The 27,500-nt window shown below is 38.6% G+C and overlaps 2 protein-coding genes across 8 annotated transcripts in view; one reads left to right on the top strand and one right to left on the bottom strand.

Moving 5' to 3' along the window:
- LOC138026247 (ribosome-binding protein 1-like) overlaps positions 1–17,356 on the top strand; it is a 42,261-nt gene extending 24,905 nt beyond the window's left edge. For 3 of the 7 annotated variants that reach the window (XM_068873504.1, XM_068873505.1, XM_068873508.1), the window contains 21 exons: positions 1,398–1,463; positions 2,617–2,712; positions 2,836–2,928; positions 3,356–3,826; positions 4,397–4,477; positions 5,829–5,864; positions 7,035–7,073; positions 7,588–7,683; positions 8,608–8,661; positions 9,731–9,778; positions 10,371–10,458; positions 11,230–11,324; positions 11,857–11,970; positions 12,390–12,446; positions 12,559–12,592; positions 12,930–13,012; positions 13,945–14,013; positions 14,573–14,674; positions 14,834–14,909; positions 15,059–15,165; positions 16,066–17,356. In XM_068873504.1, coding sequence (XP_068729605.1) covers positions 1,398–1,463; positions 2,617–2,712; positions 2,836–2,928; positions 3,356–3,826; positions 4,397–4,477; positions 5,829–5,864; positions 7,035–7,073; positions 7,588–7,683; positions 8,608–8,661; positions 9,731–9,778; positions 10,371–10,458; positions 11,230–11,324; positions 11,857–11,970; positions 12,390–12,446; positions 12,559–12,592; positions 12,930–13,012; positions 13,945–14,013; positions 14,573–14,674; positions 14,834–14,909; positions 15,059–15,165; positions 16,066–16,188 — 2,028 coding nt within the window. In that variant the 3' untranslated portion in view covers positions 16,189–17,356. The remainder of the gene's footprint in view (positions 1–1,397; positions 1,464–2,616; positions 2,713–2,835; positions 2,929–3,355; positions 3,827–4,396; positions 4,478–5,828; positions 5,865–7,034; positions 7,074–7,587; positions 7,684–8,607; positions 8,662–9,730; positions 9,779–10,370; positions 10,459–11,229; positions 11,325–11,856; positions 11,971–12,389; positions 12,447–12,558; positions 12,593–12,929; positions 13,013–13,944; positions 14,014–14,572; positions 14,675–14,833; positions 14,910–15,058; positions 15,166–16,065) is intronic. The other 4 variants (XM_068873509.1, XM_068873510.1, XM_068873507.1 and 1 more) reach the window with 3 other exon arrangements.
- Positions 17,357–17,920: 564 nt separating this feature from the next.
- Positions 17,921–27,500, bottom strand: part of LOC138026257 (protein sel-1 homolog 1-like) — a 19,807-nt gene continuing 10,227 nt past the window's right edge. Inside the window, exons 12-23 of the mRNA XM_068873526.1 lie at positions 27,402–27,458; positions 26,026–26,094; positions 25,781–25,858; positions 25,237–25,299; positions 23,532–23,619; positions 23,318–23,383; positions 22,283–22,365; positions 21,150–21,315; positions 20,571–20,645; positions 19,382–19,554; positions 19,145–19,267; positions 17,921–18,123 (exon numbers count right to left, since the gene is read on the bottom strand). Of these exons, the coding sequence (XP_068729627.1) occupies positions 18,001–18,123; positions 19,145–19,267; positions 19,382–19,554; positions 20,571–20,645; positions 21,150–21,315; positions 22,283–22,365; positions 23,318–23,383; positions 23,532–23,619; positions 25,237–25,299; positions 25,781–25,858; positions 26,026–26,094; positions 27,402–27,458 (1,164 nt within the window). The 3' untranslated portion in view covers positions 17,921–18,000. The remainder of the gene's footprint in view (positions 18,124–19,144; positions 19,268–19,381; positions 19,555–20,570; positions 20,646–21,149; positions 21,316–22,282; positions 22,366–23,317; positions 23,384–23,531; positions 23,620–25,236; positions 25,300–25,780; positions 25,859–26,025; positions 26,095–27,401; positions 27,459–27,500) is intronic.

The raw sequence follows: 27,500 nt of genomic DNA, 5'->3' as shown, positions 1-27,500 counted from the left end.
CGCAGGCCGAGGACACAGTTTTTCTCAATACGCACCGACGGCCGGTGAATAACGTATTTATTTTTTCTGCTTTTTTTTTTTTTTCTGAAAATGAACATGGCAAACTGGTTTGCAAAAAGTCTTTCTCTGCGCTCTACGTCACACTGTCACAGTTTAAATTAACTTGGAACTGAAAAAAGTGCTCCGTTCGCAAAGGTCAAAGAAAAATGATAGATTAACGATAAAACATAACTTCAAATAATTATCTCTTGGTGCAGTAAAAATAAACAAAACATATTTCATGGCAAGCACAGAGAAATGAGCTAAACAAACTAAACAATGGTGTTTGAAAAATTCTTACAAACAGGCCAATAATTTTCTACGTATTAAAATGCTTTGTCTTGTTGAAAGTGAAACAAAAGTTCTTAAAACAGGAGGAATAAATTTAAGAAAAAATATGCAAACATCTGTCTCTGCCTTCATATCTTATTATTTCAAGGATTCATCTTTGTTCTCCATCAAGTCCTTCAGAAATCAGTGCAAAACTTAGACAAGAAAAACTTGTTGACATTAGTTCACAGTGTTATGATTTGTTTGACTGTTTTAGTGACGAATCCATATTTTCTTTGTTGAAGCAAAATAGAACGAGATTATGAAATAAAACTGCAAAGAAAATAACAGATGTCAACCGAAAACTGAGCCTAAAGGACTTCCCTGCAGTTACCCTAGTCGTTTTAGTTAAATGGCATGTCAGCAGTTCACGAAAAACAACGACGCGAAAAACCACTGCGTCGCAATGTGTTTGTTTGTCTATTTTAGCTAGGAATCTGTATATTCTTAAATGAAGCACTATAAAACGATAGTAGAAAATAGAACTCCAAAGAAAACAACGGATGTCAACCGAAAAACTGAGTTCAAAAATTTGTTTTAAGTTCAACGGCGTGTCAACAGTGCAAGAAAACCACCAACTCGAAAACAGCAAACAAGCAGCAAAGTGTTGTCAGCAAAATCATGTGAATACTTGCCTTTTTAAAGAATAACCAGGCCTTTCATTCAATTGCTGATGTTTTTCTTCCTCTTTGCAACAGTTAGTAAGCGAAAACTTGCGTTTTAAGTGGTGAAATCCAATATTTCGTCGCACCGTAGTAAAAACATTTTCAATATGTTAGCCACGACAGTTTCAGCATGGAACAGATTTCGGAACCGTGGTCCGTATGGTAGAAAAGCTGGACCGGCTATGAGCGCGCAAAATTAGCCAATCAGATTCAAGGATTTAGGATTCCGGCCCTCTAAGATTCTTCAGAAAAAAATAAAACATGTTATTTTCACGTGTGAAGATATCATGTTTTCGCACGAAAGCTCACTTGGTATTTCATTGGTGTTTATATAATAAATTGTTTTCTTCTTCTTCTTCTTAGCCTTACAAGAGCTGGCTTGGGGAGTTTGAAAAACAAGCCTTAGATGCTTCCAGTGATAGCAAAGAGGTTGGTAATGCATTAAGTTCTGGGTTTTGGTTGCCTGGTGTGCACCGCCGATGCATACACATCGGCATCGTCTGTTTTGCCAATCATGTGTTATTATGGTTTCATTTATATTTTGATTCTATGCATTCACAATTTTAGTGTTTCACTGTGTGTGTTGTGTCATTACAAATTCCAATCTCCTTCAGTGCTTTTAATTAGCTTTCTCTGATGAGTGGCTTTGCATTATTGAAGCTTCAAGGTGGCTTTAATAAGTGCATTATTTGCATTCAAATAAAATTTTATGCGACAATTTAGCCTTACGTAGTTTATGAATACATTAACGTGGAAAGAGGCTTGAAAACATGGAATCAACAGTACTGATTTGAATTTTTAATTCAAGATGGCGTCTTTAGATAATGTCGTATTTATTGATTGTCGTATAATGGATGTCGCGTTCTTGATCTTGTTGACACACAAAAATTTTTCCTCAGCCTTCCTCCTTCCCATTCCTGCCTCTTCCTTGTTCTATGGTTTGTATTTTGGTTGATTGCCCTCACCTTCGCCGACAATACGTGTTTAATGAATTTTTCAGTTGTATTTGTATTGGATTTTCAGAGTTTAATAAACTGGCCATGTGCAAAATTTCACATAGCCATCTTTTCTCCATCATGGTGTTTGTATTGCCTTTTCAAACAGAGCACAGCACATATTTCATTCTGAGTGAGGTTTGCCATTTTGTGGGTGGATTGAACCATAAAGGTCTTTAATTGAGAAACAGCCAGGATAGTTATGTGTACAAAATATTTACTACCAAGTACAGTCCCGCTCAGAGATAAGCGAACCACCAAACGTGTTTCAAACTAGTCTTCAACTAGTTTGCGTTTGACTTTCATTGCGTTTGCGTTTGTGTTCAGCAAGTGTTCTTTTGCTTAAAAAAATCTAATCATTTGAGATATACAGGAACTAAAATACATGTTGCGCTGTTTCAACACCACTTGATGCGGTGTCGAGCACACTGACCATGAGGCCACCACGCCTCCCACGGTTTGGGTGTGGAAAGGGTTAATTCTTCTGTCAAAAAAGTGTTACCCTAGACTTTGCATGATTTAAAAAACAATCTGGTTTTCAAAAAGGAAAGTGGTTTATAATTCAGTATTATGTTCAACCCTGTTAGTTGGAAGATCTTACTGCAAAGTTTGAAGAAGTTCAAGTACAGAAAGACACCCTGCTGAAGGAGTGTGCACATTACAAGATGACGCTAGAACAAACCGTTAGTACAAATACTTCTTGATCAGTCTTAATCTTTTTTTTCCGGCTGTCAACAATGGTTGTATCTTGTTACAATACATGATTGTGTTTTTGAACTGCTTTATGATCTCTGTTCATCTGGCAGGAATCCTTATTGAGGACATTAGAAGAAACTGTTGAATCTGAAATGGACAAGCGGCAGAATATTGTGGAATGTACACAAAGGGAACTGAGAGAGGTATCGCTTTACTGTAAAACAAACTGCCAATCAATTTAATTTAATTTCAGTTGAAAGGGAGCAATTCCCTGCATTTTCTAAATAATGAAAACTTGCCTTTCATGCAATAACATGTGGGCATACTAAGAATGACATCTAAGACCTGCAAGTATTGGCAGTAGCTAACAGGGAAGAGTGGTGGGCTTTCCCACAAAGAATCATTCCCAAAGCCAAAGTATAAGTATTCCATAGGCAGATTTTAGGTGTACCGCATCCAACAAAGAGGTACTCTTTCTTTTGGGAGGGTCATAACCATTATTATTTTTAAGGTAAAGGAGATTTTGAAATGATGCCTATCCCCCTTCCCATTAAATTCCTGTGCTCAAAAAATTGATGGAAATTATCTTTAATTCTTTTTACCACTTAATAAGGGTTGATATTTTCTTAGGCTAATGACAGAATATCAAGCTTGGAGGCAGATCTTCAAAAGACAAAATCATCAGCTTCATCTCAGCTGGACACAATAGCATCCTTGGAGGACAGTCTAAAACAAGCAAGAGCAGCTGAGAGTGAAGCAAAACAACGGTTTATAGAATTACAGGAACAAATAGAAAAATCCACTGTCTCTGAAGATACAGATAAAGTCAAAGAACTTGAGAAAAAGATTGAAACGCTAAGAGCGCAAGACAAGAAACTTTCAGATACAATTTCAAAATTAGAATCCTCTGAGAAGGACTTGATAACTTGTAGGAAAGAGTTGGAAAGCACAACAAAGGAGTTAGCCGATAAAAACCGTGAATTAAAGGCATCAAAAAGTGAACTTGTTAAGGTGCAACAAACAGAAGAGGAACTTAAAAAGAAGATGTTGTCACTCGAGGAAGCCCTTTCCAAAGCCAATAATGACTTGGGAAAATCTCAGGTAACTATTACTTTGGTCAAGAAAGTCCTTCACCTTGTGGGTATAAATGTCCTTTTTGGAAAGTACTCTCCTACATGTAGGAAACCCTTGTTATCAATAGTTCTACTATTGCTTATATATTTGGGTTACAATAATTATCCGTCAATCTACATTGTAGCTAACCACAGTGTTGTGGTGCCCTATGTATAACAATTTTTTGCTCTACTCATAATATAAAGTATAAGGAAAAGAACTTCTATACTACAGAACCCTGACAGAACAAACTATGTTTCCCAGTATCTTGGAACTCTAAAATAAGCTTTACCACGTGGCTGAGACCAATATTAGCCAAGAGAAAATTAATGATTTCAACATCCCACCCCTTGTTTGTACACAAAAAAACGTTCTATGTTGACTGACTTCAATAATAATATCTAACCTTTGAAAGTTAGTGCAGTGCCTTTAATTAATCTTGTTAAATAATTTAATGTCTTTACTTATGTGCTCCTTGGTAAAAATAATGATTTGTTTTCAGTTAAATAAAACATCACTTCGTCCATCTAACTGTTAAAACAATAAACCCAAATGTAGGAATCACTTGACAGTTTAAATAGCAGCCCAGACAAGAAAAAGAAGGGTTTCAAGGGAGCTCTCAGTAAAGTCATGTCAAAGGTTTGTACAGCCATTCAAGAAGATATGCTTGACTTGAAACAAGGTGATCAAAATTTTCTATTAAAACAAAGCTATTAAAAATAAACTTTTAGCATTGTGACAGAATTTACAAACGTGGGAGAACATCATGGCAGTGATGACGTGTGCATTCAAAACAAAACTTGCCTTTTTGCTAACTTAAGATATGTTTTCACCTGCATAGTGATAACATTCTCTATCTTTCAAATTAATTTTAATTGATTTTAATATCTTCAAATAATTTAAGTTACATTTCAGCTTGCTGCTAATTTAAATTTCAATGTTATTTTCTAATAAATTATGAAGCTTTGTGCAAGAAATGATGAACTTGGTAAAATATTTTAAGAACAGTGGGATAACATTTCATCCTCTGTATAAAATAAGTTAACTGCCTGTATTGACCAATCTTTCGTCAAAAGTTAGTCCCTACCTTGCTCAGAGGTGAAGGAGCCTTGGTCTGGTGAATATTCATAACTATTTATCAATATCAGTTCTTGATTTTGTTGGTGTCTAGGTTTTGTTGTTGTTGTTGTTGTTGTTTTTTTGTGGGGGGAGGGGGGGGGGGGGATGGGTGATGTAGCAGCCTTTATAGGGTAGAATTTAAAGCTCTAGAAGTTCCTGCAATTCCCAAAAATAGGCAGCTTTTTTTCATGATTGAAATAACATTAGTATTGGTGATTTTCTTGTACTTTAACGAAAGAGAGGTGTATTTGTGACTGAATTTTTTTTCCTTTGTGACTAAAATATCTGGGGAAGTCGCAAATTTGTGACTTGTTTTCACCTTTGCTCTTTCGAAATAAAAGCGATAGCAGTTGCCACTTTGTTGCAATTTTTGCTAAAATAAATAAAGAAATGACACAATTATTTTATTTTCTTGCTGTAAATGTTCTGTCAATCTGAAGATAGCGTAATTTAGCTGGGATATTACATGCACAACTCCATTCCTTCGATCATTCACCATTTTCAGCGGTTTCTTTACACAAGTACTGCAGGCTAATATTTTGTTTTGGTAAGTCACTGACAATGCAATGCCGCAGGACGATTTTGGGACTAAAGTTGTGTATCTTGTCACAAAATTGCGACTCTATTTTTTTTATTAATTTTGAACCCTGTGTATAGAGAACCCCATGAAAGTTCCCTCGTTGCATATAAAATAATGCAGAAGGGGCAGAAATCATTGAAACCTCTAATTTCAGTTTATCTTAGATGTTTGCTATCCACTTATAAACCCACTTCTAAAGGATCTTTTGAGATATCCCTAGTCAAAAAGGGCTCACGAGTTTCCATTTTCTAACCTGCTCATGGCATTTTGGTTGTCTTTGATTAATAACAGAAGGATAAAGAGAAAGAGGAAAAGCAACTAGAGGAGGTGAAGTATTTATTCAAAGGTCCTTTTTTGTATTGAAGGTCTGCAGGTTGCTCACACTGTACAATTTCCCATGAACTTAACTGCAAGTGCAATTTTAACCATACTTCTGCAGTTATACACATGGGGTAAAGAAAAAGTGTAGAGTGAATCCATATACAAGAGTTCAGTTGTTACAAACTAGACTTCTTTGCCAAAGATCATTCTAACAGCTACTAGCAAAGCTTTCATGTTTACATATAAAAGGCACTGTACAGAGATACCTCTTTTTGCTTGCCTATCTAAGAAAAAAATTATTATAATCCATCATTTTTCTATCCAACTGGGGTAAGGACGGTGCCTACTATTGTTATTGCGCATACGTTCTGCGCATCTCGAGATATTCGGATTTCCTATCGGTGATGCTTACTAATACAGGGATATTTATGCGTGGTTTAAAACTATCCGGAAAAAGTAGATCTTAGTAAGTGTCCTTGGTATCCAAAATGAAAATGGGGGGTAACCACGCATTTTTGAGAGATAATTAAGCTTCAGTTTGAGAAAGAACGTCATACATTGTTTTAAAATTTAAAGCTTTTTACAAATATTGTTCTTGAATTATCTTTGAAAAATGCGTGGTTACCCCAAATTTTCTTTTTGGATTTCAATAACACATGTTAAGATCTACATTTCCTGCATAATCACACACCGGGGAAAAAATATCTTGAATTAGTAGGCACCGTCCTTAATTCCTGTCTGGTGGAAGTGTGTCTCGGAAGTTCAGCCAGATATTGCATTCCAGAGCAATAATCTAGCTAGTGATCAGAGTGGCATGCAAACCAAGAACTCTATATTTTTTTAGTTTAATACCCGAAGTTCTTCGCCACGTGGTCTATTCATTGGAGAGAATGGCAAGCAATTTGCTGTGGTCAAACTTGCAGGGGAACATTAATGAACATAAAAAATGGGATTATCTTTGTTAGCATGTCACAGTATCTGTTGAAGGTGTCCAATTCCAAAAGCATAGTATACTTAACACAATTTGAATTTAGTATTCTTAGGAACTGTTAAAAGCTGGGTTAAAAACGTTGGTTATTGTATTGTACTTTTCTAAGTTTATCAATATATACATGTACTTACAATTTACTGATGGTCAGTAAAAATTAATGAGACCTGCTGCTTTCCGTCCTCTAGGCTCAGAGAAAGATCACACAGCAGCAAGCAGAGATTGATGTGAGTTTCAAAATGATCATTGTTGTTGTTGTTGTTGTTGTTGTTGTTGTTATTAGTATTATTAACACTTGTATTGTCTGAAATTGACTAACTGAAAATAATGGTGTTTATTTAGATCTAGGAGGCAGTGCAACCCACAATTGCAGGTGTTAGGGCACTTGCCTTGTGATCCGGGGATCCCAGGTTCAAGGCAGGTTCTGACCACTCGATGAATTTGTTCCTGCTAGTCCCTGGTTCATCTTCTCAGCTGCACTTGTAAATAGCCAACTGATTTGCCTCTGGCTTGTTGTTGTTGGGTTCTGTCATTTCATAAATTGTTTCATTGGCCCTGAAAAGCCCCTATGGGGATTGGTTCATTAAAGTATGTTTGTATGTATCTAGAATTTGAGATGCCAAGAAAAGCAAGCAGAATGGCCAAAACATTTATCTAATTGGACTATCGCACTATTGTGCAATAACCACTCTGCATCATTTCTTTCTCGCGTAATGTTTGCTATATCTCTTGGTGTTTCAGGATCTCAAAACATCCAGAGAAAATCTTGGAAAGCAGCATAAAACTTTAGAGGCTGAATTCACAGAACTGAAAAGAAAATCGTTATCTGTTGATTCTGTGAGTATCATGTTTGTGTATTATTTTAATATCTTGTGTATTTAGTTGAGTTATCTTTTGCATATGGCACAGGTGCAAAAGTTGGACCGGAACAACTTGGATTGCTCACCTCGGATCAAGCAAAAAACGGTTTTATATCCCAAAACTATTTGACATTTGCCCTGATTTCACAAAGGTTAGCTTAAAGATTAGGGGTAGGGTGATTTTTTGAGGCCTTTTTTTTTTTTTTTTTTTTTTTGTGTTGATCCAATGTAAGCAATCCCAGTTGATCTGGTCTGACTTTTGTACCTACATTTTGCAATTGTGTTGGCTTGTTAGTAGCCATTTCTATTATTTTATGTTGGAGTTCAATAGAAAACACTTTGCACCTTGGGTTGGTTAACAATTAACCAAGTTTCAGCCTTTTTTTAGCATTTCACCATAGCATTTTGTACAGAAATTCTCAACTTCCATCTTAAAGCTGACTGCAAATGGTGGTCATACAGTTCTCATAAAGTCACATACATGCAGTTTTTCTCTAAAAAACAACTTTTGCAAATGATCAGTTGAAATTATGCAAAAGGCTATAACAACAAAGGACTGAAAATGAATTCACTGGCTGAATTACATGTAAATTGAGGAAAATAGTGAAAAATGATTATATTATAATGTTCAATACAACTGATTACAAAGCCAACTTACTGTTCTGCTGCCTTGTTCATGTTCAAGACCAAGAAAAAAACCAAGACCTGCTCTTGTCTAGTGCTGGGGCCCAGTTGGGGGATCAACAGCGATATGACTGACAATGGTGGCTTTGATCTCTCCCTGGTTATGCAATGTGTGGGACGGATGTTAACAGAATTTTGAGAGGTTTAAGCTTTTGCAGTTTGACTTTGTCATTTCTAGAATTAATCCTCTTCCATTCTTTTCTTCCATTTCTCACAGGAAATGACAAAATCTCAGCAAATAGAAAAAGATCTAGTTGATGCAATGAGTGATGTGAGTGATGTTTATTTCAGGGGGTGGGGGGTGGGGAGGTGAGGGGAGGGGCAGAGTAAGGTAACTCATGCACACACACTTCTGGCTAACATACATACATACTTAATTGACCACTCCCGCAGGGGCGTTTTAGGGCCAATGAACACAATCACGACCAAACACAACATTCAACAACAACTGTGAAGAATCCCAACTGGCCGGAGGCAAGCTAGTTGGCTTTTTACAAGTGCAGCTGAGAAGCTGAACCAGGGTCTACCAGGAGCAAAATCAACCAGTGGTCAGAACGTGCCTTGAACCCGGGATCCCCGGATCTCAAGACAAGCGAAGCACCTTAATCACTGGGCCACACTGCCTCAACAGAGGGCCTTAAAAGAATTTTAATATTTTAAAATCTGTAACATTTTGCTAAAATAATTTAATTGCTGTATCAGGAATCTATTCAGATACATTAAAATCTAAAATAAACATGTGAAGTCCTAAACAATGCACAGATGTTGTAATTAACACCAACCCTTATTTTGTATAAAACTTTCAGCTTGAAACTTTCTGATCTGAGTGGATGCTAGATTATTATGATCATTTCATGTAAAAAAAAAAGAATCAGCTTTAACCAAGAGATACAATTCTGTGACAATAACAAACTTATTTGCACTGGACATAAAGATTCCTGAATGAAAAGCATTTTATGTGTAAATGTGTACTGTTGACAATTTAAATGATTCCTTTCTGTGAAGAAAGTGAGCAATGAAAATTAATAGCCTTATAATAGATCAGCTAATATCAGCTTTTGTCACCTTGGTAACATCATTTTAAATGTTATTCTCATCAATCTCTTTCTTTCCTAAAAGGTGTTAAAGTGAAATGAGTGGACTAAAGATTGACATATCATTTCATCTGCTTGCTCTGCTTTTCGTTTTACTTGTAATGCTTTAAGTTAAGCTTCACAAGCAGGTAGCAGGCCAACCATCATTTTTAAGTCAGAATGCACATAAATTTCGTGAATTTCTAACAAGAAATCCGATCTGGCTCTCTAGTAATGCATACGTCACATTGCTTTCATGTTTAACAGACAGCTTTAAGCCCTGTCAAGCCACGCACCTTCCCCGGTGAATGCAAAGTAAGTAAAGCCTGCTACATGTAGCTGGAGCACTCGTATGCTGTCTTGTGTTGCCATTTGCTGAAATGTGAAGCAGGAAAGCTTAGTTTGGACATGTTGGTGTAGAATTATTAGATTGTCACTTTCAGGCCAGTCCACCTCTTTGTCTTCTAAGCTAAGTTGTTGATGAGACAAAGGCAAACCTTGAAAAAATCCCTGTGATGACGTGAGAGGGTCTATTCTCAATTTATTGAAACTAGGCTTATGAAAGCATTGCTCTGGTGTTGTCCTAAATTTTCAAATAATTATAAATATTTTGTATTAAGTATTTATGGTCAGTTGAAATTGAGACTTGATTTGTATGCGCCTTACGTCATATTCTTCCGAATTTTCTACATGGGCGTTCTTTTGTAGAAAACGTCTATGGTTGTCCATTACTGCTGTGCCGATTTTGAGAGTGTGCTCATTCCTCTACCAGCAGGAATTTTGACCCAAAATGGTTTTAAATAGATTGCTGGTTTACAGTTCGAACTGCAGACCAAAATGGGTTTTTTACACTTGAGGTTTCTTCCTTTGATCTCTACTTGATTGGCTTCACTCATTTATTTTCTAGCCCGAGTTTCACGGAACACTTAAACCAGCAAATAACTTCGATCCTGGCAAGGATGCTGAGGCACTGAGAAAAGCAATGGAAGGATCTGGTATGTTGAAGTCAATTTAGAAATTAAATCAGGCTTGAGGCACAATATCTGCTTTTGTTTCTGCAAAAAAAAGACAGTATTTTTATGAAATGTGCGCTCCTACTTGCGACCAAAATGGCTAACATTTGATGTAACTGGAGTGAAAGGAAAGGAAAGGAAAGGAATGGAATTTTATTTAAGTGTCTTGTCGTTCTTGCGCTGGAGCACTAATTGGGGACACTGTAAACTTAAATTAACAATGAAAGCAAATCAAGTCAAATGTTGGTTTGTGAGGAGAGGGGAAACCGGAGTGCCTGGAGAAAACCTCTCGGTGCAGAGTAGAGAACCAACAAACTCAACCCACATATGACGCCGAGTCTGGGAATCGAACCCGGGTCACATTAAGGGCCTAATAAGGAGCCATTGTATTGTCTGAACAAACGTGTTAACTAACGTTGAACGGCTGAATGCGGCAAATAAAGGAAGTGATTAATGCCATTTAAAAGGAGCAGAAAGAAATAACTGTCTGGAAGAGCCGACAAGCCCAATACAATTCAAAGCATGATATCAATCTTCAACAACATGCGTCAATATGTATCCACAATTCATGCGAAAAATGTGTGAGCAGCCCACAGTAAATTATGCTTCCCCTTTAATTTGCTAAAAAGAAGGCACTGGGTCACTCGGCTTTCAGCGTAATGCAAAACCACAGCATTTCGGAAATTACCAAATCAAACAGTAATATTAAACAACTCTCCCGTTTGACCATAACATTATTCTTTTTACTTACAGGAAGCGACAAAGACACCATTGTGGCAATTCTTGGAGCAAGAACCAATAAGCAGCGACAGGAGATTGCTAGCAGCTATCAGCAAAAGTATTCAAAGGTGAAGGATTCACTTCAGTGTCCTCTTGCCTCATTGAAGACAACACCAACAGATATGTTTGCCCAGTCACTAATTTCACCCTCGATTTACAGAGTCTTAGTGGGATTCCAAAAACTACGTGAGATGGGTGTTCAATAGAAACAGAATTGGCTTCCCAAACGTCCCCTCTTCTCTTTCCGGGCCTTGGAGCTGTGTGTTTCCGAGGGAAAAGTTGAAATTCAAACCGATTTTTGTATTGATGACTGTGATTGGTTGGTTCATTAAAAAGAAATTTGGGGGTCTTGATAAATCATAGGTCTAGAAACTGTAATTGTCTTAGGCAATAATTTTACATATCCATGGAAAGTTTGGTCACACATGAAATTGTTTCCCCATAGGCAACAGCCTTTTGTTTAAGTGTGACAGTATGATTCTTTGTTGATGAAATCATTATAAATCGGTAACAACGGTTTCGCTAAGGTCACCGAGTGCTGCATAGATAGAACATTTCTTTGTCATTCCCCTAATGGTGGTGTTGAATTTAATTTTATAGAACCTAACAGAGGACTTGAAATCCGAGTTGAGTGGAAAATTTGAGGATGTCATGGTCACCTTAATGATGGTTCCGCAATCTTATGATGCAGTCTCTCTACACGATGCCATGTCGGTACGTTTTTTACTCAAATGTACAACCATACGTAGTGTCTGTAGCAAAGAAAGGTCGTGGAGCTCTCCTCCTGATCCTCTAATTAACTGCAGACTGCAGTCATACTTCTTCAATTAGAGTTTCGTGTACTCTCACTCGATATTCTTCACAAGGTATGAGTGCGGTGCGTTAGTTTAATCAGTCACGCTACATGCTCATTATTTTATCGCCGTGTCGAAACTTGCTAGGAATATTCCTGTCGAGCATCGAGAATCGATTCTCGAACTGAGTTTCGAGACTCGCGAGTGACTGTTAACTTACCTTTGAGTAGCATTTGCTCATTATCTCAACTGGTGTTTGTGAACATTTGAGTTGTTCACATTAGATCTGTGGTGCTGTTAGCTTGAATATAATTGTTGATAATGTTCTTTATCGATCAGGGTTTTGGAACAGATGAGCAAGTTCTTATAGAGATCTTGAGTTCACGGAGCTACGAGGTTAGGGAATGTGGTATTGAAATTTGTGCAATCTTTTACTGCAAATGCGAATGCTTTGTGCAATAAATGGACACAATCCCACCTCAAATGCATGTTCTGTTGTTTGTGATAGGAAATCCAGATGATTAGGACTGTCTACACAGAAAGTGAGTGGTAAATTTTCAATTTTTCTTCGGTTCGTGGAGTGCCGTAGATCCTAAGAAAACATTAGCATTTTGTTAGTCACGGCAAACGCAGACAATAAAATGAGCTAAGAATAGTGGAAATGTAAGATATCCAGCCAGCGGTTAGCACGTAAAATATACGCTTGCAAATCACAATCAGTCAGAATTGATTTGGCTTTCGTCTCTGATTGGCTAAGATCGGTACGGTTGCGAACTGCTTCTTTAATGGGCTCGTGCAATTGCTTTCAATTGTCCATTCTTTATTTTTTAATGGCCTTTCATTAATTGTGTTACAACTGTTTTTTGGGGTTTTTTGCAGTATATAGTGGCAAGGAAGTGGTCAAGAAAATCAAAGAAGATACCTCCGGTGACTTCCGAACCACTCTATTGAACCTGATAGAGGTACCTGTAATTGCACACTTTCGCGTTATTAAAATTCAGCTCAAAACAAAAGACATCATCTCGAGGCTCTGGGGAATAAATATAAGGATTTGTATGAGTTTATTCCCCGGAGCCTCGAGATAATGCCTTTTGTTAAGGACTGGATTTTAATATATCGAAAGTGGGCTATTCGTAATAAGGCGCTCGTTGGGTGTGGGAGAAAAAAGGGGCGTCACGCGTGAGTGGCCAGCGGGTGAGTGTGAGTTTGGAGCATGTAAGAAATTATAGAGCGGTTTTCAATTGAGTGTCGACAGTAATTAGCGAATTGCTTTGGTTTTGCATCACTTCAGTCAGTGATTGATTCAAAGTTCTCGCGCCACTTTTTCAACCAATCGTGGCTCGCGCGTGCACATTTTCCCGCGCTTTGTGTCGGCTACGTGTGATTTCGTCGAGTTTTGATTGGTTTACTGGATTGTCTCCGTCCTTTTTCATTGGCCAAAGTAATTACTTTGGTTTTGGTTTTACGACACTCGATTAAATCGAAACTCGCTCTTAGTTCTTTGTGGACACTTCAAGTAACAAAATGTGGCCTAATTCATATTGGTCATTTATCATCCGTTTTGAACTAAGTTATGCACAAAGCACTATTACAATTAACAGGCGGTTTGCAACCAATAGACCTATTCGGCTAACTCAATAGGTTGATTTATCAACAGAACGGAAACTTAAGTTGACGACGGGAGAGCGCGCGGAATAGTCTGGACTCTACTTTAATCTGACCAAATATGGACATCTTTCTGCGCGCGCCGTCGTCTGATGTTCCTTTTCTGTTGCTAAATCAGCATCATGTTGTACCCAATTCAAATCTCCTGGGATTAAGATTCTTCGTATATCGCATTTGCATGATAATGTAGCATTCATAAACGAATCAGATGTCACATTTCTTTTTACAGAAAAATCGAGATAGCTCACAAAAGGTCAACACAGAACTTGCAAGTGAGGATGCTAAGAAACTATACAATGTGAGTAGCTTGGTGCTAATTGCTTGAGAAGTAGGGCCTAAGGGTCCGTACGTTATAGACCGTATTCATAAATGGCGGCCAAGTAATTATTCTTTTGTCTTTGTGCTTATCATCCTCACTAGCCTCACTTTGGAGTAAAGATCTTTTGAATTTTGTTCGTGCTAACGAGGCTAGTGACGATGATTAGCAAAGACAAAGAATATTTACTTATCCGCCATTTATGAATACGGTCTATGCTGGCCTCTTGAGATTCTCTATGAGCACTCGGTTTTTAGTAAAAAAAGCTATGAATTTATACAGAAAAATTATTTGGTATGTTGTTTCTATTTTTGTGTGGTTGTAAATTAAAAGTAGATCGTTAGACGCGATGTAATCTATCGTAATCGTGTTAGTAGCACCTCTCGTAACGTACGTAATTGGCTCGGTACCCAAAAATAAGACTAAACAATTGAAACGATGACTTGGACTTAAACAATAAAAGCTGCTTACAATACCAAACAATGGCAGGTTACGAGAGCTGCGAGCGTACGACTCATTTTGTCTACTCTTCTTCTTTTAGGCTGGAGAAGCTAAAAAGGGAACAGACAAGGCAGTGTTCGTGGAAGTTCTAACAACTAGAAATTACGCGCAACTGCGAGCGACTTTCGACGCTTACAAAAAGGTAAGGATTAAAATGCAATCATTTTTTCTCCTTCGAACTTTGTTCGAACTTTGTCTGTGATTTAAGATTTTGAATGAGGATGAACTTGAAATTTTGAATTACAGATAATGTTAATAACCTGTTGGTGTGCTACTGGTCAACATTTTGTTTTCCTCATAGATTTCCAAAAAGGATGTCACTGACTACATTGAGCACCAAATAAGTGGAGACCTTCGCACAGCCTTGAAGGCGATAGGTAAAGCTATATTTAAAACAAATATCTTAAAAGTTTCCGAAATTCTCTATACTTATACTTCTGTTTAAAGAAGATGCCTTATTTCAAAGGAGTGCTTCTAAAGACTTCATTACTAAAAGTGACTATTTTTATTTGTGCTATGTTTTCAGTTCGCTGCGCAGAGAATCCTCCCTTGTACTTCGCCGAGGTTTTGGAAAAAGCATTGGACAAGTCCAACAGCAAAACCGTCACGCGTATTTTTGTATCGAGAGCAGAGGTTTGTTTTCAACGACTGATAATTCAATTATTGAATTGAGGTTCTCTTTTGTGACTTGTTGTGGGCTTGCCTGCACAACTTGGCAGGCCCCAGTTTGTTGAAAAGATAGTTAACGCTATCCACCGGATAGAGCGGTTTTGAAATGAGTGTCGTAAAACCAAAACCATAGTAATTACTTTAACCAATCAAAAAGGACGGAGACAATCCAGTAAACCAATCAAATCTCGAAGTAATTACTCGTAGCCGACACAAAAGGCGGGAAAATGTGCACGCGCGAGCCACAATTGGTTTTGGTTTCACTTCTGATTGGTTGAAAAAGTGGCGCGAAAACTTTGAACCAATCACCGAGTGAAGTAGATGCAAAACCAAAGTAATTTGCTAATTACTTTCGACACTCAATTGAAAACCGCTCTAAATCACTATCCATTGGATAGCGCAATTGGTTTCGCTATTACTTATCCACTGGATAGTGATTTATCCGGCGGATAGCGCTGTCCATTGTTTGAACAACTGGGGCCTGGTGTTTGGGCGGAAAGGTCTCGCCACTTTTCAATTCTGCGAATTTCTCGCGCACGATATTTTCCATGCAGGTATGGGAGGCGGGCTACACGGATTTACTGCACGTTATATGATCGGCGCATTTCGGTTTTCTCGTTCATTGCAATTGCTCTCCAGTACGGCGGTTTTTGTACCATGTAATCGCCAGCTGCAATTGGCCCATTTCCTGTTCGTCTATCGGTTACTTAGATTTTCTGCTTCTGGTATGATTGGCCATAGAAAGCACTTTGATTTTACAGGACTCATTAGAAAATCCACATGCAAAATTGTCTGTCATAGCTCACGTGGAATGAAGATTTAGTCGATCTTAGACTGAATTTGTTCTCTTTTGCTTGCTGTTAGGTTGACTTAGCGCAGATCAAGATAGAGTACGAAAAGAAAACGGGACAATATCTGAGAGATGTCGTGGTGAAGAAAATGAAAGGAGACCTGGAGAAAATATTGCTTCAGCTGTTAGGCAGCTAAGAAAAAGGGCAGGGCCAAATTGTTCCCAGCCATGATTAAAGTAGGCCAGTTTCGTATTCTTCCAGCTGGACTGGATCTAGCATGAAATGGAGGCTAATGCTGGCAAATTAATTTGCATTTGAAAAGAATTGCCCGCTTTAGCCTCCATTTCATGCTAGATCCAGTCCAGCCGTGAGAATTCGAAAATGGTCTATTGTTTCGATCGCTTTCAACTGCACCGAACATTTTGTCCCATAGGAACAAGGTTTTAACTGTCACCGTTAACGAAATGTATTTTCAAGGTATCTGTTTTTGAGTGCTTACATAAGCGTAGAGCTGATTCTGTTTCTGGATCACTTTTTTAGGGGCTGTTACAAAAAGGCGAAACAAGTTTTTCGCTTGGTTAACATGCCAAAAATTCTGTTCGAGTTGAACGCCTGGTAATGTTTGTTTTCTTATCCCCTGCCTTTTCGTCTCTCCGCCTAAGGGCCAAGTACAACTTTGTGTCAACAAACGAGAAATTAGACTGTGACCGTGCGAACGGCTCTTTAATTACTTCAGGGATCACTGAACTTCGAATTGAATCAATGTAAAGGAATTGCTAAGTGACCGTTAGATGTGTTACAAAATAGCAATAATATTTTGCACCGGTAGATTATTCGGTGCTTTGAATATTTTTCAATTTACTTTAAAATTAGTACTGAATTGTGCAAAAAATGTAGTTTCCCTTGCGTGATAATTATCACGCAACGATGCCAGACGGCAAAATAAATAGTTGCAAAGGACGCAACAAATTGAGCAACGTATTTTCCTAATACAGTGAAAATTAATATAAATTGAGTAAAATTTTAAACTACAGCTGTCGTTGATGATATTTTCGAGTTAGATTTCTAAAATTTTAAATTGTTACCCAATAGTTTTACGTTAAATAACTAATTCATTTCAAGATGGTGTTGGTATTTATTTTTGTTCGTTTATTTGATGACTTATTTTCGCAAAGGTGGATAAAATCAAATATTTTATCAACACAAAGCGTCAGTGTTATAATTCCGTTTATGAACGTCACACCCTGAATGACGCACACTCGTTTCTACTTCTTATTGTTTTTTCTTAAATAAAAAACAACGAATACTCATGTCAGTCCTAAAATTGAATAATACCGAATTGCAAATAAATCGGTCTTAAGTTATGAACGTGTCATCTTTTTGTCGTATTCTATAAACTGTGTCAGATGTGCCGGCGGTTACACGTGTTTTTTTTTAATGTTAACTTTTCCGATTAATGTACTATTAAAGCTAAAGGCCCAGGAAAACGGCTTTGTCGAAACTGTTGGCTCCTTCAACCCTGTTTAATGTGGTTAAATTTTGCTTCAACAATCATTCAACGCGAATGTTCAATGAAGTCGTTTGGCTCCCCTCTTTCAAAAGTGTTGGGTATGCGCTTGCGCACTAATCGATGACGAAGCTATGTCCGCATCAACCTCGGCTGTAGCCTGGGACTCAATCCTGGGCCTCTCGTGAAGCTTTGTTTAACCGTTTGACGGCCCCTGAAGTCAACATCCTTCAACAAAATCGAACGGATGTTGAAACTTCATGTAAAAATAGCAAACTCGTAACTTGCCTTCCGTGAAAGTTTGATAGCTGAGACAAAGAACAGCGTGCAATGCCGTTTACTTTGATTTTTTAGGCTTCTTGAGCGATACAAATCCTTTCCTACTTTTATGTCAGTTTCAGCATATTTATGCGATAGCACATCAAAGAAATTGTACTATTTTATTTAAATTCATTTACATCGCTTGGAAATAACTGCTGTACAAAATTCACACCAACAAAGCTACTGTCTCCTTCGAAGCAGTACAACGATACCAAGAAAGACGGCAAGGCCTGTCATGACATAAATATCCCAATCGTCGCCAAAAAAGTTAGTGATTTTTGCAACATTTAGCGATCCATAGTTCTGAAAAAAAAAAACAAACAAGACTCAGAGGGCGCGGAGTGATGACTAAAACGGTATGTTTGGCACGTTTCGAAGCAGCAAGGATAATAAAAATATGTTTAAAATAGCATTTTAGCTAGTGTTTGGCAATTTTAATGCGAATTCTCCGTAAAAACGAAGGATTTCTAACTTCTATTCCATGTATTCCTATTCCGGAATACGGTCAATCGAACGCACCCTCAGTACTAAATTCGTACCAGGTGATATGGTGACGTAACTTGGAGGACTGGGGAGAAAAAATTTTAACGCCGTATCCAACAACTGCGCGCGGCCTTATTTTCGAATTCAACATGACAGAGGCGAGGTTAGAACTCGTCGGGTCTACTTGAGTGTTCATTCAATAAGGAAATGTGGTAGACAGGGAACGATCTGTTAAGTTTTGGCGATGGAAATACCGCAGTTAGTTTGGAAACAACACCTAAGGCCGCGCGCGGTTGTGGGACACGGCGTTAAAATTTTTCTTCCCAGTCCTCCGAGTTACGTCACCAGCTCACATGATAAGGTTTCTAAGGAGCCTTTTAAAAAAGTAACAAGAACGGTATTTTCAGCCCAGTGCAAACGAACGCAACAACTCCCAAAAATGTAAGGACGTGCAGTTTAGAAAGGGAATGATACGACCATATGTAACGCGCGTGCGCGGCTCAAACATTGTTTCGGTACCCTTCGGCGGTCATGCAACAAACGACATTTTGAGAGTTGTTGGCTCAAAACTTCGACCCGTTTTAAACTTCGTGCAACAACATGTAACACCCAACAATGCTTTAGACTTCTTCATGATCCTTGTAGTCCCTGGTTCAACTTCCCAGCCGCACTTGTAAATAGCCAACTGGTTTGCCTCCTGCCAGTTGGGATTCTTAACAGTTGTTGCTGTTGTTGTTGTTGTTCTGTTCTGTCGTTTCGTTATTTCATTGGCCCTGAAAAGCCCCTATGGGGAGCGGTCAATTAAGTATGTATTGTATTATGGACACAGAATTGATTTTACCTCTTGGAGCCATTCCCACATGAAGAACACACCAAGTTTCATCAGAGCTAGTGAGACGGGGGTTTGGGCATCAGGGCTTGTTTGCGCTGCCATGTCGTAGAACCTTTTCGCAAGGTGAATATCCTATAAAGGCAAACAATAAAAAACCAGATCGGAAGATGATTTAACTCATGACAAAGTTGAAATGCATGATGGGTCCTTTTATTACAAACACCTTCCCAGTTTTCCCTCCCATACCTGTCTCATGCCTAGTCCTCGCTCGTGCATATAGCCAAGGTTGAACATGGCCTGTGCATTGTGCTGTTGTTCAGATGCCAGTCTGTAGTGGTAGGCAGCTGTTTCATAATCTATCTCTGTGCCATAGCCATAGTAATGATAATCACCTACTTTCACTCGGGCAGCTGTATTACCTGTGAAATAATCACACCTTAAACACTAGCTCCAATATTCCCGATGTCCAAACTATTGAACCGCGGTAATGTTAATAGACCTCTTTAGCTTGTACGTTTTGTTTTCCCATTTCAGACCACGTGATGTTCTCAAGGGAATTTTCCTTTTGTTTTTTCATAAGTTATGCGTACATATTCACGTGCATAGGACGACATTTGAAAGAAAGTTTTCCATAGAGTAACATCACGTGGTCTGAAATGGAAAAACAAATGTACAAGCTAAAGAGGTCTATTTGGAGAGATATTTAGCGTTTTGTCAAAAATGAAAGAAACTTGTTTTACATTAGCTCTCTTCTTGTCTTCTCGAAGGAGCAAGGTAAGTCAGAAAAAGTGAATTTCCATGCTTTAATGACAAGCAGCAGACTGTTTCCCTTCACACGTAAACACAATGCTAGATTTCTTAAAACTTATCCTCCGCGAGTTGAGCTTTATTCCCAACTGTTTCGGTTAACCATCGCCGCTTATTGGGAAAATCAGAAAAAAGAGAATACGTAGACCTCTCCTTTCGAATTTATTTTTAAAAAACTAAAAAGGTAGCATCAAAATAAACTAATCGAGATGTTTCTCAAGAAAAGGTAGTGTTTTTTTTGCCCTTGTGCAAGACTCTATAGATGGTCGTTCTGGGACGAACTTTTTCTGCGTCTGTTGAATTCGTCTTGTGTAAAGACGAGCATAGGTCGCATTCTGCGTCTTCGAAGATGCGCTTAGATGAATAGTTCGTGCAGACGCATTATACGTCTTGTGCCCGTCTTTATACTAGACGAATTTAACAGACGCAGAAAAAAAGTTTGCCCAACTCGACGAATAACATGAGAGACGCATAATTCGTCTGGACCGTGCGTCTCTAGTATAAAAGAGGCCGGTCAATACTTTGCGTTTGTTTCCCTCTGGGTTTATAAACCAGAGACATCCTCCAAATCTAAATTAATCTTTCATCAAACTGCTGCAAAACTCTCGGCAACAAAAATCGTTCAAACCTTGAGAGGCCGCTCTTGTCCAGTACAGGAGAGCGCGAGGAAACGTCTCATTCTCCAAAATTACTGATGTCAAACCTGCAACCATTACGCGTGTATGAGGTTTAGAAATATACATATCGCTTAATTTCCTAATTAAGGAAATCTAAGGAAGCCAAAACGGTGAAGCAATATTCAAAAGGTGCAGAACTATTTTTTCCCAAGTAGACTTCTCTGGGCAACATCGGTGGCTGGCTGGCAGGCACGCAGGCAATGAAAAGGGCCAATCAACAATAAGCAGATACGTGCAGCCAACGGGAAAACGCGTTGGAAAAAGACACAATTTCTTTTGTTTGGTTGAGAATATGGCGCGAGATTTTTAAACCAATCACCAAGCGCATCAATGCAATACCAGAACTGCGGAATTGCAAATTCGATAGGGCTCAATCAAAAACTCTGATGCAGGAGTAACTTATTGACAAGACTAAGTACGAGCAAACGAGGCTCATAGCGACGTCATCATGAGTCGAGTGCTTTCCGCTTGACTCGGATTCTTGAAGGCGCAATTACATGCAAGTCTATTCAGCGACGGTAAAAGCTTACCATGATCCAAAATGTACGCCACATTACTCTGTGCCACTTCATAGCCAAGCTCAGCTAGCATTGCGTATTTTAGCAGGGCAGTGTCGATATTACCAGCGCGGTAGGACTCATGAGCCTCCATTAACAGCTGTGCCACCCTACCACGTTCAGCAACATTCTTGAAAAGCTAAGGTTCGCAAAAAAAAAAAAGGACAAGTAAATCGCTTGACAATCTTTGGGTTGAAGAGCCGCATGTTTAAAACACTGATCGGCTAGTGTGAAGAGATAGAGTTGAGTTTCGACCGAGCGTAAAGGATAATGACCCCTTTAAAACCGATATGGAGATCAATCCTTCACTAGCGATTCAAGCATGAGCACATGTGACATACACGGGCGCTGCTTTCATTGCTGCTTTCATTGGTGTCGCTAGTCTTAAGTATTAATAATCAAAGTACAACTGAATTGCCGTACTTTGTTTCTGCTTGTGCTTTCGTCGCTGGTGAAAATCGTACTTAACCATTTGCGGTTCCTCAAATACCATGACAAAAAACACTAGCTGGTACAAGAGATCTGGTAACCTTTTGATGTGTACATCCACTTATCAGTAAACCTCCGTAGACAGAATTCGTGCGTACTTAACAACGTCAGAAGCGAGGTTTTGGAAGAAATGCAACGAAGAAGAAAGAAAGAGTCTTCAACATGAAAATCATTTACCGTTGCCGTCGCAACAAGGAAGCTTAAGCACACGCGTGTTTGAGACGCGGATGGCAACCGGAAGTGAGCTGTTTTCCCTTTCAACTTGTCTTCACACGACCACATTCACATTGCTAAGTATCTTTTCTCCATTAGAGATGATTGGTATAGAGATCTGGGAGACACCACTGTCCTGGCACGCGAAATGTTCTCTTCCGGCTGCCGTCCGCGTCTCAGAAACGCCCGCGCTTAAGCTCTTTATGTAACGAACAAAGAAAGCAAGGCACATGCAACGTGCTTCTGTTTCCGTTCAGCACTAAATTAAACAAAAAATGACAAACGTCAACATCCCATGTGGCCAAACTTTTCTAGAGTACACCATTCTTTTAGGCTCTTGCTCTGTGTAAGAGGGAATGCCAAGCTAGTTTCGAACGTCAAAAAACAATTGCAGGATCCCATACCTCCGATGCGGTATTACACGACCTCAAGACACCAGTTCCGGATGCATGCATAACAGCCAGATTGTAAAAAGCTAACACGTGACCTGAAACGGAAAAAAAATTATTATGACAAATAAGCTGAATTCGCATGATAATTTTATCTGGATCTCAAGGGGAAAGTCTCTTAAACCGCGCACCGGTGGCTCAGTTGGTTGAGCATCGGCCTATTTCACGTGAGGCCGCGGATTAGAGCCCCAACCGGATGAACAACATAAGGGTCTTAAAATAACTGAGGAGAAAGTTCTGCCTTTGTAATTTCAACTGCAAATGGTTAGACTTTCAAGTCTTCTCTGATAAGGACTATAAACTGTAGGCCCCGTCTCACAAATATCTTCTATGTTCATAAGTTCACTGTGGGATGTTAAAAAACCCTTCACTGCCCATAATCCCGTTATTTTCAACGACGAAGGGTTTACGCTACAAACGCCAGCTTTCCGTTTTTGCCATTTTGGTTGATTTACTTTTATAATTACACAACAAAATTCTGTGCCTTTCCCAAGATCCTGGGAACAGCTTTTTCCCTAATATGGGTTGACGAATGACATTGTGATCTCGTAATTTAATTGGCTAATTTTCCGTTGTCGCGTCATGCTCGCGTCAATTTGGCACGCAATGTAATAGCCAATCAGGGACGCCCATTTTGAGAAATAAACCAATCATATTGCGAGAAAGTTTTAGACAACGCTTGCTCTTTCTTCGTGTCATGACTTTGGTCACGCTCTAAAATAAAAACTTTCTTTGGTGTTGAATATTGTGGTAAAAAACATTTAACAAATCGAAAGTAGTTCCGCGTTGGCTGTACTCTCATCGATAACGATATCCGTCATCACAGTGGTCAACATTTGTGTGGACTGTGGAGTGTGGACTCACTCGGCTGCACCTCGTGAGTCCACAACATTTTGACCACTGTGATGACGAATATCGTTGTCGATAAGAGTACAGCCAACGCTAAACTACTTTCGATTTGTTAAATGTATTTGACGGTGTAATTCTTACCAGTCTGCGATGCCAAATTGAAAAACTTGATGGCCATCTTGTAATCCCGCCTCACACCAAGACCATCTGCAACAAACGCAAAATCAAACGTTAGTTGATGAATTGGAACAGCAACAAGGGTTTCAAGAAAAAAAACCGGGTCTCTCAACATATCATATTTGTCACATTAATCAATCTAGGTTTTACAGAAATAGACGTTTCCTAAACCACTTACGGTAATACATGGTGCCCATCTGCAGATGTCCATCAACCCAGCCTTGTTCGGCAGCCATCTTGAAGTACTGAAAAGCTTTCTCATAATTCTAACCACGTAAAAAAAAAATTTCGTTTGCAACTTTGCCTTGCATAAATGCCTGCCTGAATGCATGAATGCATGTATGCATGTCTTTGCTTTGCGTTTGCCTTGCATGAAGGCAGGCTACTCAAACTTCTAGAAATGCCCCTAATTAGATGCGCGCAGATTTCAGTAAGCGTCACAAAGTGTCCCCTTGCTCTTCTTTCACTCGTGTCTCGGAACACAGACAATTAACGTGATAAAATGTTCTCCAAATGCTGCTCCTCGATTAAGGAAGAACAAGTGCATTTACCCTGACCAAAACATAACGCTAACCTTTCCCCTGACCTTGTTGTTGGGCATGGCTAGCAAAGGCTTAGACTTATTAAAGGTAATTCCCATGAAAATGACGAAATATCCAGATTTTTTTCAAACTTGGCACAATTGATATTCATACACAGGACATTTAAAAAAATACAATAAAAAGATGGGGTCACCGTGGTTGTTTTCGCGCTGTATACACCTTATTCCAAAATGGCCGCCATTTAGATATTCTTTTGTTTTTATTCAAATTAGACCTTGATGCCTTGTTCAAGGTAGCCTGTTCCAGACTCTCAAATAGTCGAGAAAACGAAAAGAACTGCGAGTGAAAGTTGTTCGAGGTTGTTCTTTTCGTTTTCTCGACTATCTGAGAGCGTCGAACAGGCTATGTTCAAGGCAAAATATTCTTTTGAATTTTCAGCTCAAGAACGAGACATCAAGGGCTTATTTGAATAAAAACAAAAGAATATTTAAATGACGGCCATTTTGGAATAAGGTCTATGCCCTTTATTCTAAGTGTTTTTTACCGAATTTCGAGAGTGGCGTTCGAAACTAGATCAACCGGAAAAATTGTTGTTATGTAGCAAAAGCTACTAAATATCTGAAAACTTGAACCTGCTTGTTTGTGCGGGCCATAATCTTTAAGTAAAGTGATTTCAAATTGCTCAATCTTGCAAAGAAATGTAAGCAAATTGGACCGCTACAGTCATCACCTTGCACTCAGTGTCTGGCTAGAAATGCATTTTCACGTAATTTACAGGTAAATACTACAACTTCTACTATCCAACTTTTTTTCTCCTTAAAATATGTTTTCCGTGTACCTATTACGAGTAAATAAACCATTTAAAACGGGGGGTCACCGTCCTCATTTCTTCGCAACACGATGATAAATGGATGGCAAAGGGGCAATTTCGGCCTCAAAATGATCATTTTGCGCGAAAGGACTGGGGCGAGTTCCAAAACAACACCTTCTTAACCGAGAAGAGTTGTCATGATTGCTCTTAAAAGTTCTTGGGCAGAAAAAGCGGCCTTTGTTGTCTCTCTTCAGATGGCTGGTGTGAAACCCCGCCATCTCCGAAGTCGCAATGTTATGTGCACTATGAGATGCGTGGTGCAAAACAAGGAAATCACCTTAAAAAGGACACTTTGTGTCGGATGTCAAACTTTGGAGTCTATCTAGTTAGGTGCATTTGCAGACATTTAACTTTATATCACATCACACTTATTGATCCCATTTCTTTTTCAAAAAGATTATGGAAGCTCAAAAAATTTCCCAGATCTGGCCCAGATAAGTGTAAATTGTCATATAATGATTGGCAGTCACCTTCTCAACTCCTTTGCCAAACATATACATCAAGCCCAGGCCACTTTGACCAATTGCATTGCCCTGCAAATCCAACCAGAAATAAATCATTTAGCTGCTGAGTTGAGTATTTTCAAGTTTCTAAAATTAATGCCAGGAGTGTTCATAGCATCAGTTTTTGTTGTTATTGTTATTGTTGTTCTTGTTTTTTGTAATAAAAGACACTTCATTAAATTGAAAAACTTCAATGAAAAGATTCTGTAAATAAACAGAAATCTGTATAATAAACAGTCATGATTGATTCTTCTAGTTTCCTCCTAGACTGCTAGCAGCTCATTCTACACCAGTCAAGCCATGCCCTTGTAAATCCCTTTTTGTCAAGCAATTAAGAGACAGCTGAGGGAAACTTGGGAAGCATAACAAATCACAATTTATACAAAAAGGCAAAGTTCAAATGACATGGAAGGGACTGCTACCAGTCTAAGTTCATTCATGAATAATTAATGAGTTTGGGAAATCACATTCAGTAAAACATGATCTTCAGATAGTCAGCTGAGTTGCTTACAGAATCTGCTGCCTTTTTGAACCAATCAAATGCTGTCTTGTTGTCTTGTTTGACTGCTGCGCTACCCTCAGAATACATCTGAAAAAGAAAAACACATTACCAGTAACCACAAATTTTCATCACAATCATCTTACCGGTATGTGAAAAATTAAAGCAAAAAAAAACATTCTTGAACAAACGTACAAAAAGGGGAAGTTCTATTATTACAGTAGTGAGCAAGAACATGATCACATTGAGTGACATACTTTTCCCAAATAAGCCATAGCATTTGCATTTCCTGCTTCAGCAGCTTGTTGAAGGTATCTGAAGGCTCTCTGAAAGGAGAAATTCCAAAATTTCCACTGAATTTGTGCCTGTGATTTTACTTACTGTACTGAACTGTACTGAATTGTACGACACAAAGTCCTATTATTGTAACTACTTCAAAATACGAGATGACGGTGATAAAATTTTTATAGTTTAATCTGCTCAACTTTTCTTTGTTTTTTTTTGTTCTTTTAATAGCTCTGGAAAAAGATAAATGATTCAAGTACAACTAGTGCGTGCTTGATGACATGTACAACTGTCCAATTACAAACTGTCCTAATTACTGCTAAACTCAGGGCTGTTGATAACCAGTCATTAGTATAATTATACCAAAACAGTGGATAGCGTCGAACATGCACCCTGATTGGCTACTCAAACTCCGGATATCCATTGCTATTCACCTCTGCGCAATTCGCTGCAATCTTTGCAGAACTAAATGAATTAAAATCATCTTTTTGTGCTATATATTATCTCACTGTTATAGTATATACTAAAATAACTATTCACCTCAGTGTCCGTAGCTAGTCGTGGATATTTACCTTGCCGTGTCGCGGCTTGGTAAATATCCACCACTAGCCACCTCCACTTCGTTGAATAGTTGCTAACTATCAGATTCGAGAAATTTGTAATAGTTACAATTAAACTGTAAATAAGAAGTGAGCAGCTCCCAGACGGCTTCAAGTGCAGCACAACCACAAGGCAATAGGCTCCAAATCCGTTCAAGCCTGGATTTTAACATGTAAGTTGCTTCATTTTTCACTGAGACCTAGTCATAACTTAGTAGAACTTTATAACTTGGTTGGCTGACAGGAGAAGTGTATTTCCTTGCAAATACAATAAGCCATGGGATCTATAATCACTCTTGAGCTTAAATAGCAGAGCCCAATAATAATTCATTTCTAACTATTGCTCTATTTACTGGGGAGACTGCCTATGGCAAATCAAATATGGGTTTCCTGATTGCACAGGTATCCAGGGCAGAGTAGAGATCCAACAGACTAAACCCACATGAGGCTTAAGTCTGGGAATCAACTCAAGATTTACTGGACTGGTGGAAGGCAAGTTCTCTCACCACTGAACCAACACTTCTCGCATTTGCTTGTAGGTAATTTTGTCAGACGTTTAATATTATCACATGTAGTCCAAAGGTTGATGTTGAATTGTTCTGTCCTTATTGCATTGGTTACGTGGGTTGAATGATAGCAACTTAATGGCATCACTATTTTGACTTTACCCCACAAAAAAGTCTCGTAAATAATAATAAAATGCCAAATACTAAGTACTTAACATTATTTCCTTATTGAATAATGCTTACACCATGATTCATTTCCACTCCACGACCTCCCTGGTAATGTAACTGTCCAAGCCCAACCTAACAACAGTGAAGAAAGGAGAATAAATTAATAATAATTAT

Source organism: Montipora capricornis, chromosome 12 (genome assembly GCF_036669925.1).
Source record: "Montipora capricornis isolate CH-2021 chromosome 12, ASM3666992v2, whole genome shotgun sequence".
Lineage (NCBI taxonomy): Eukaryota > Metazoa > Cnidaria > Anthozoa > Scleractinia > Acroporidae > Montipora > Montipora capricornis.
The sequence above is the reverse complement of the archived record's forward strand: the minus strand, read 5'-3'. Positions and strand labels throughout refer to the sequence as shown.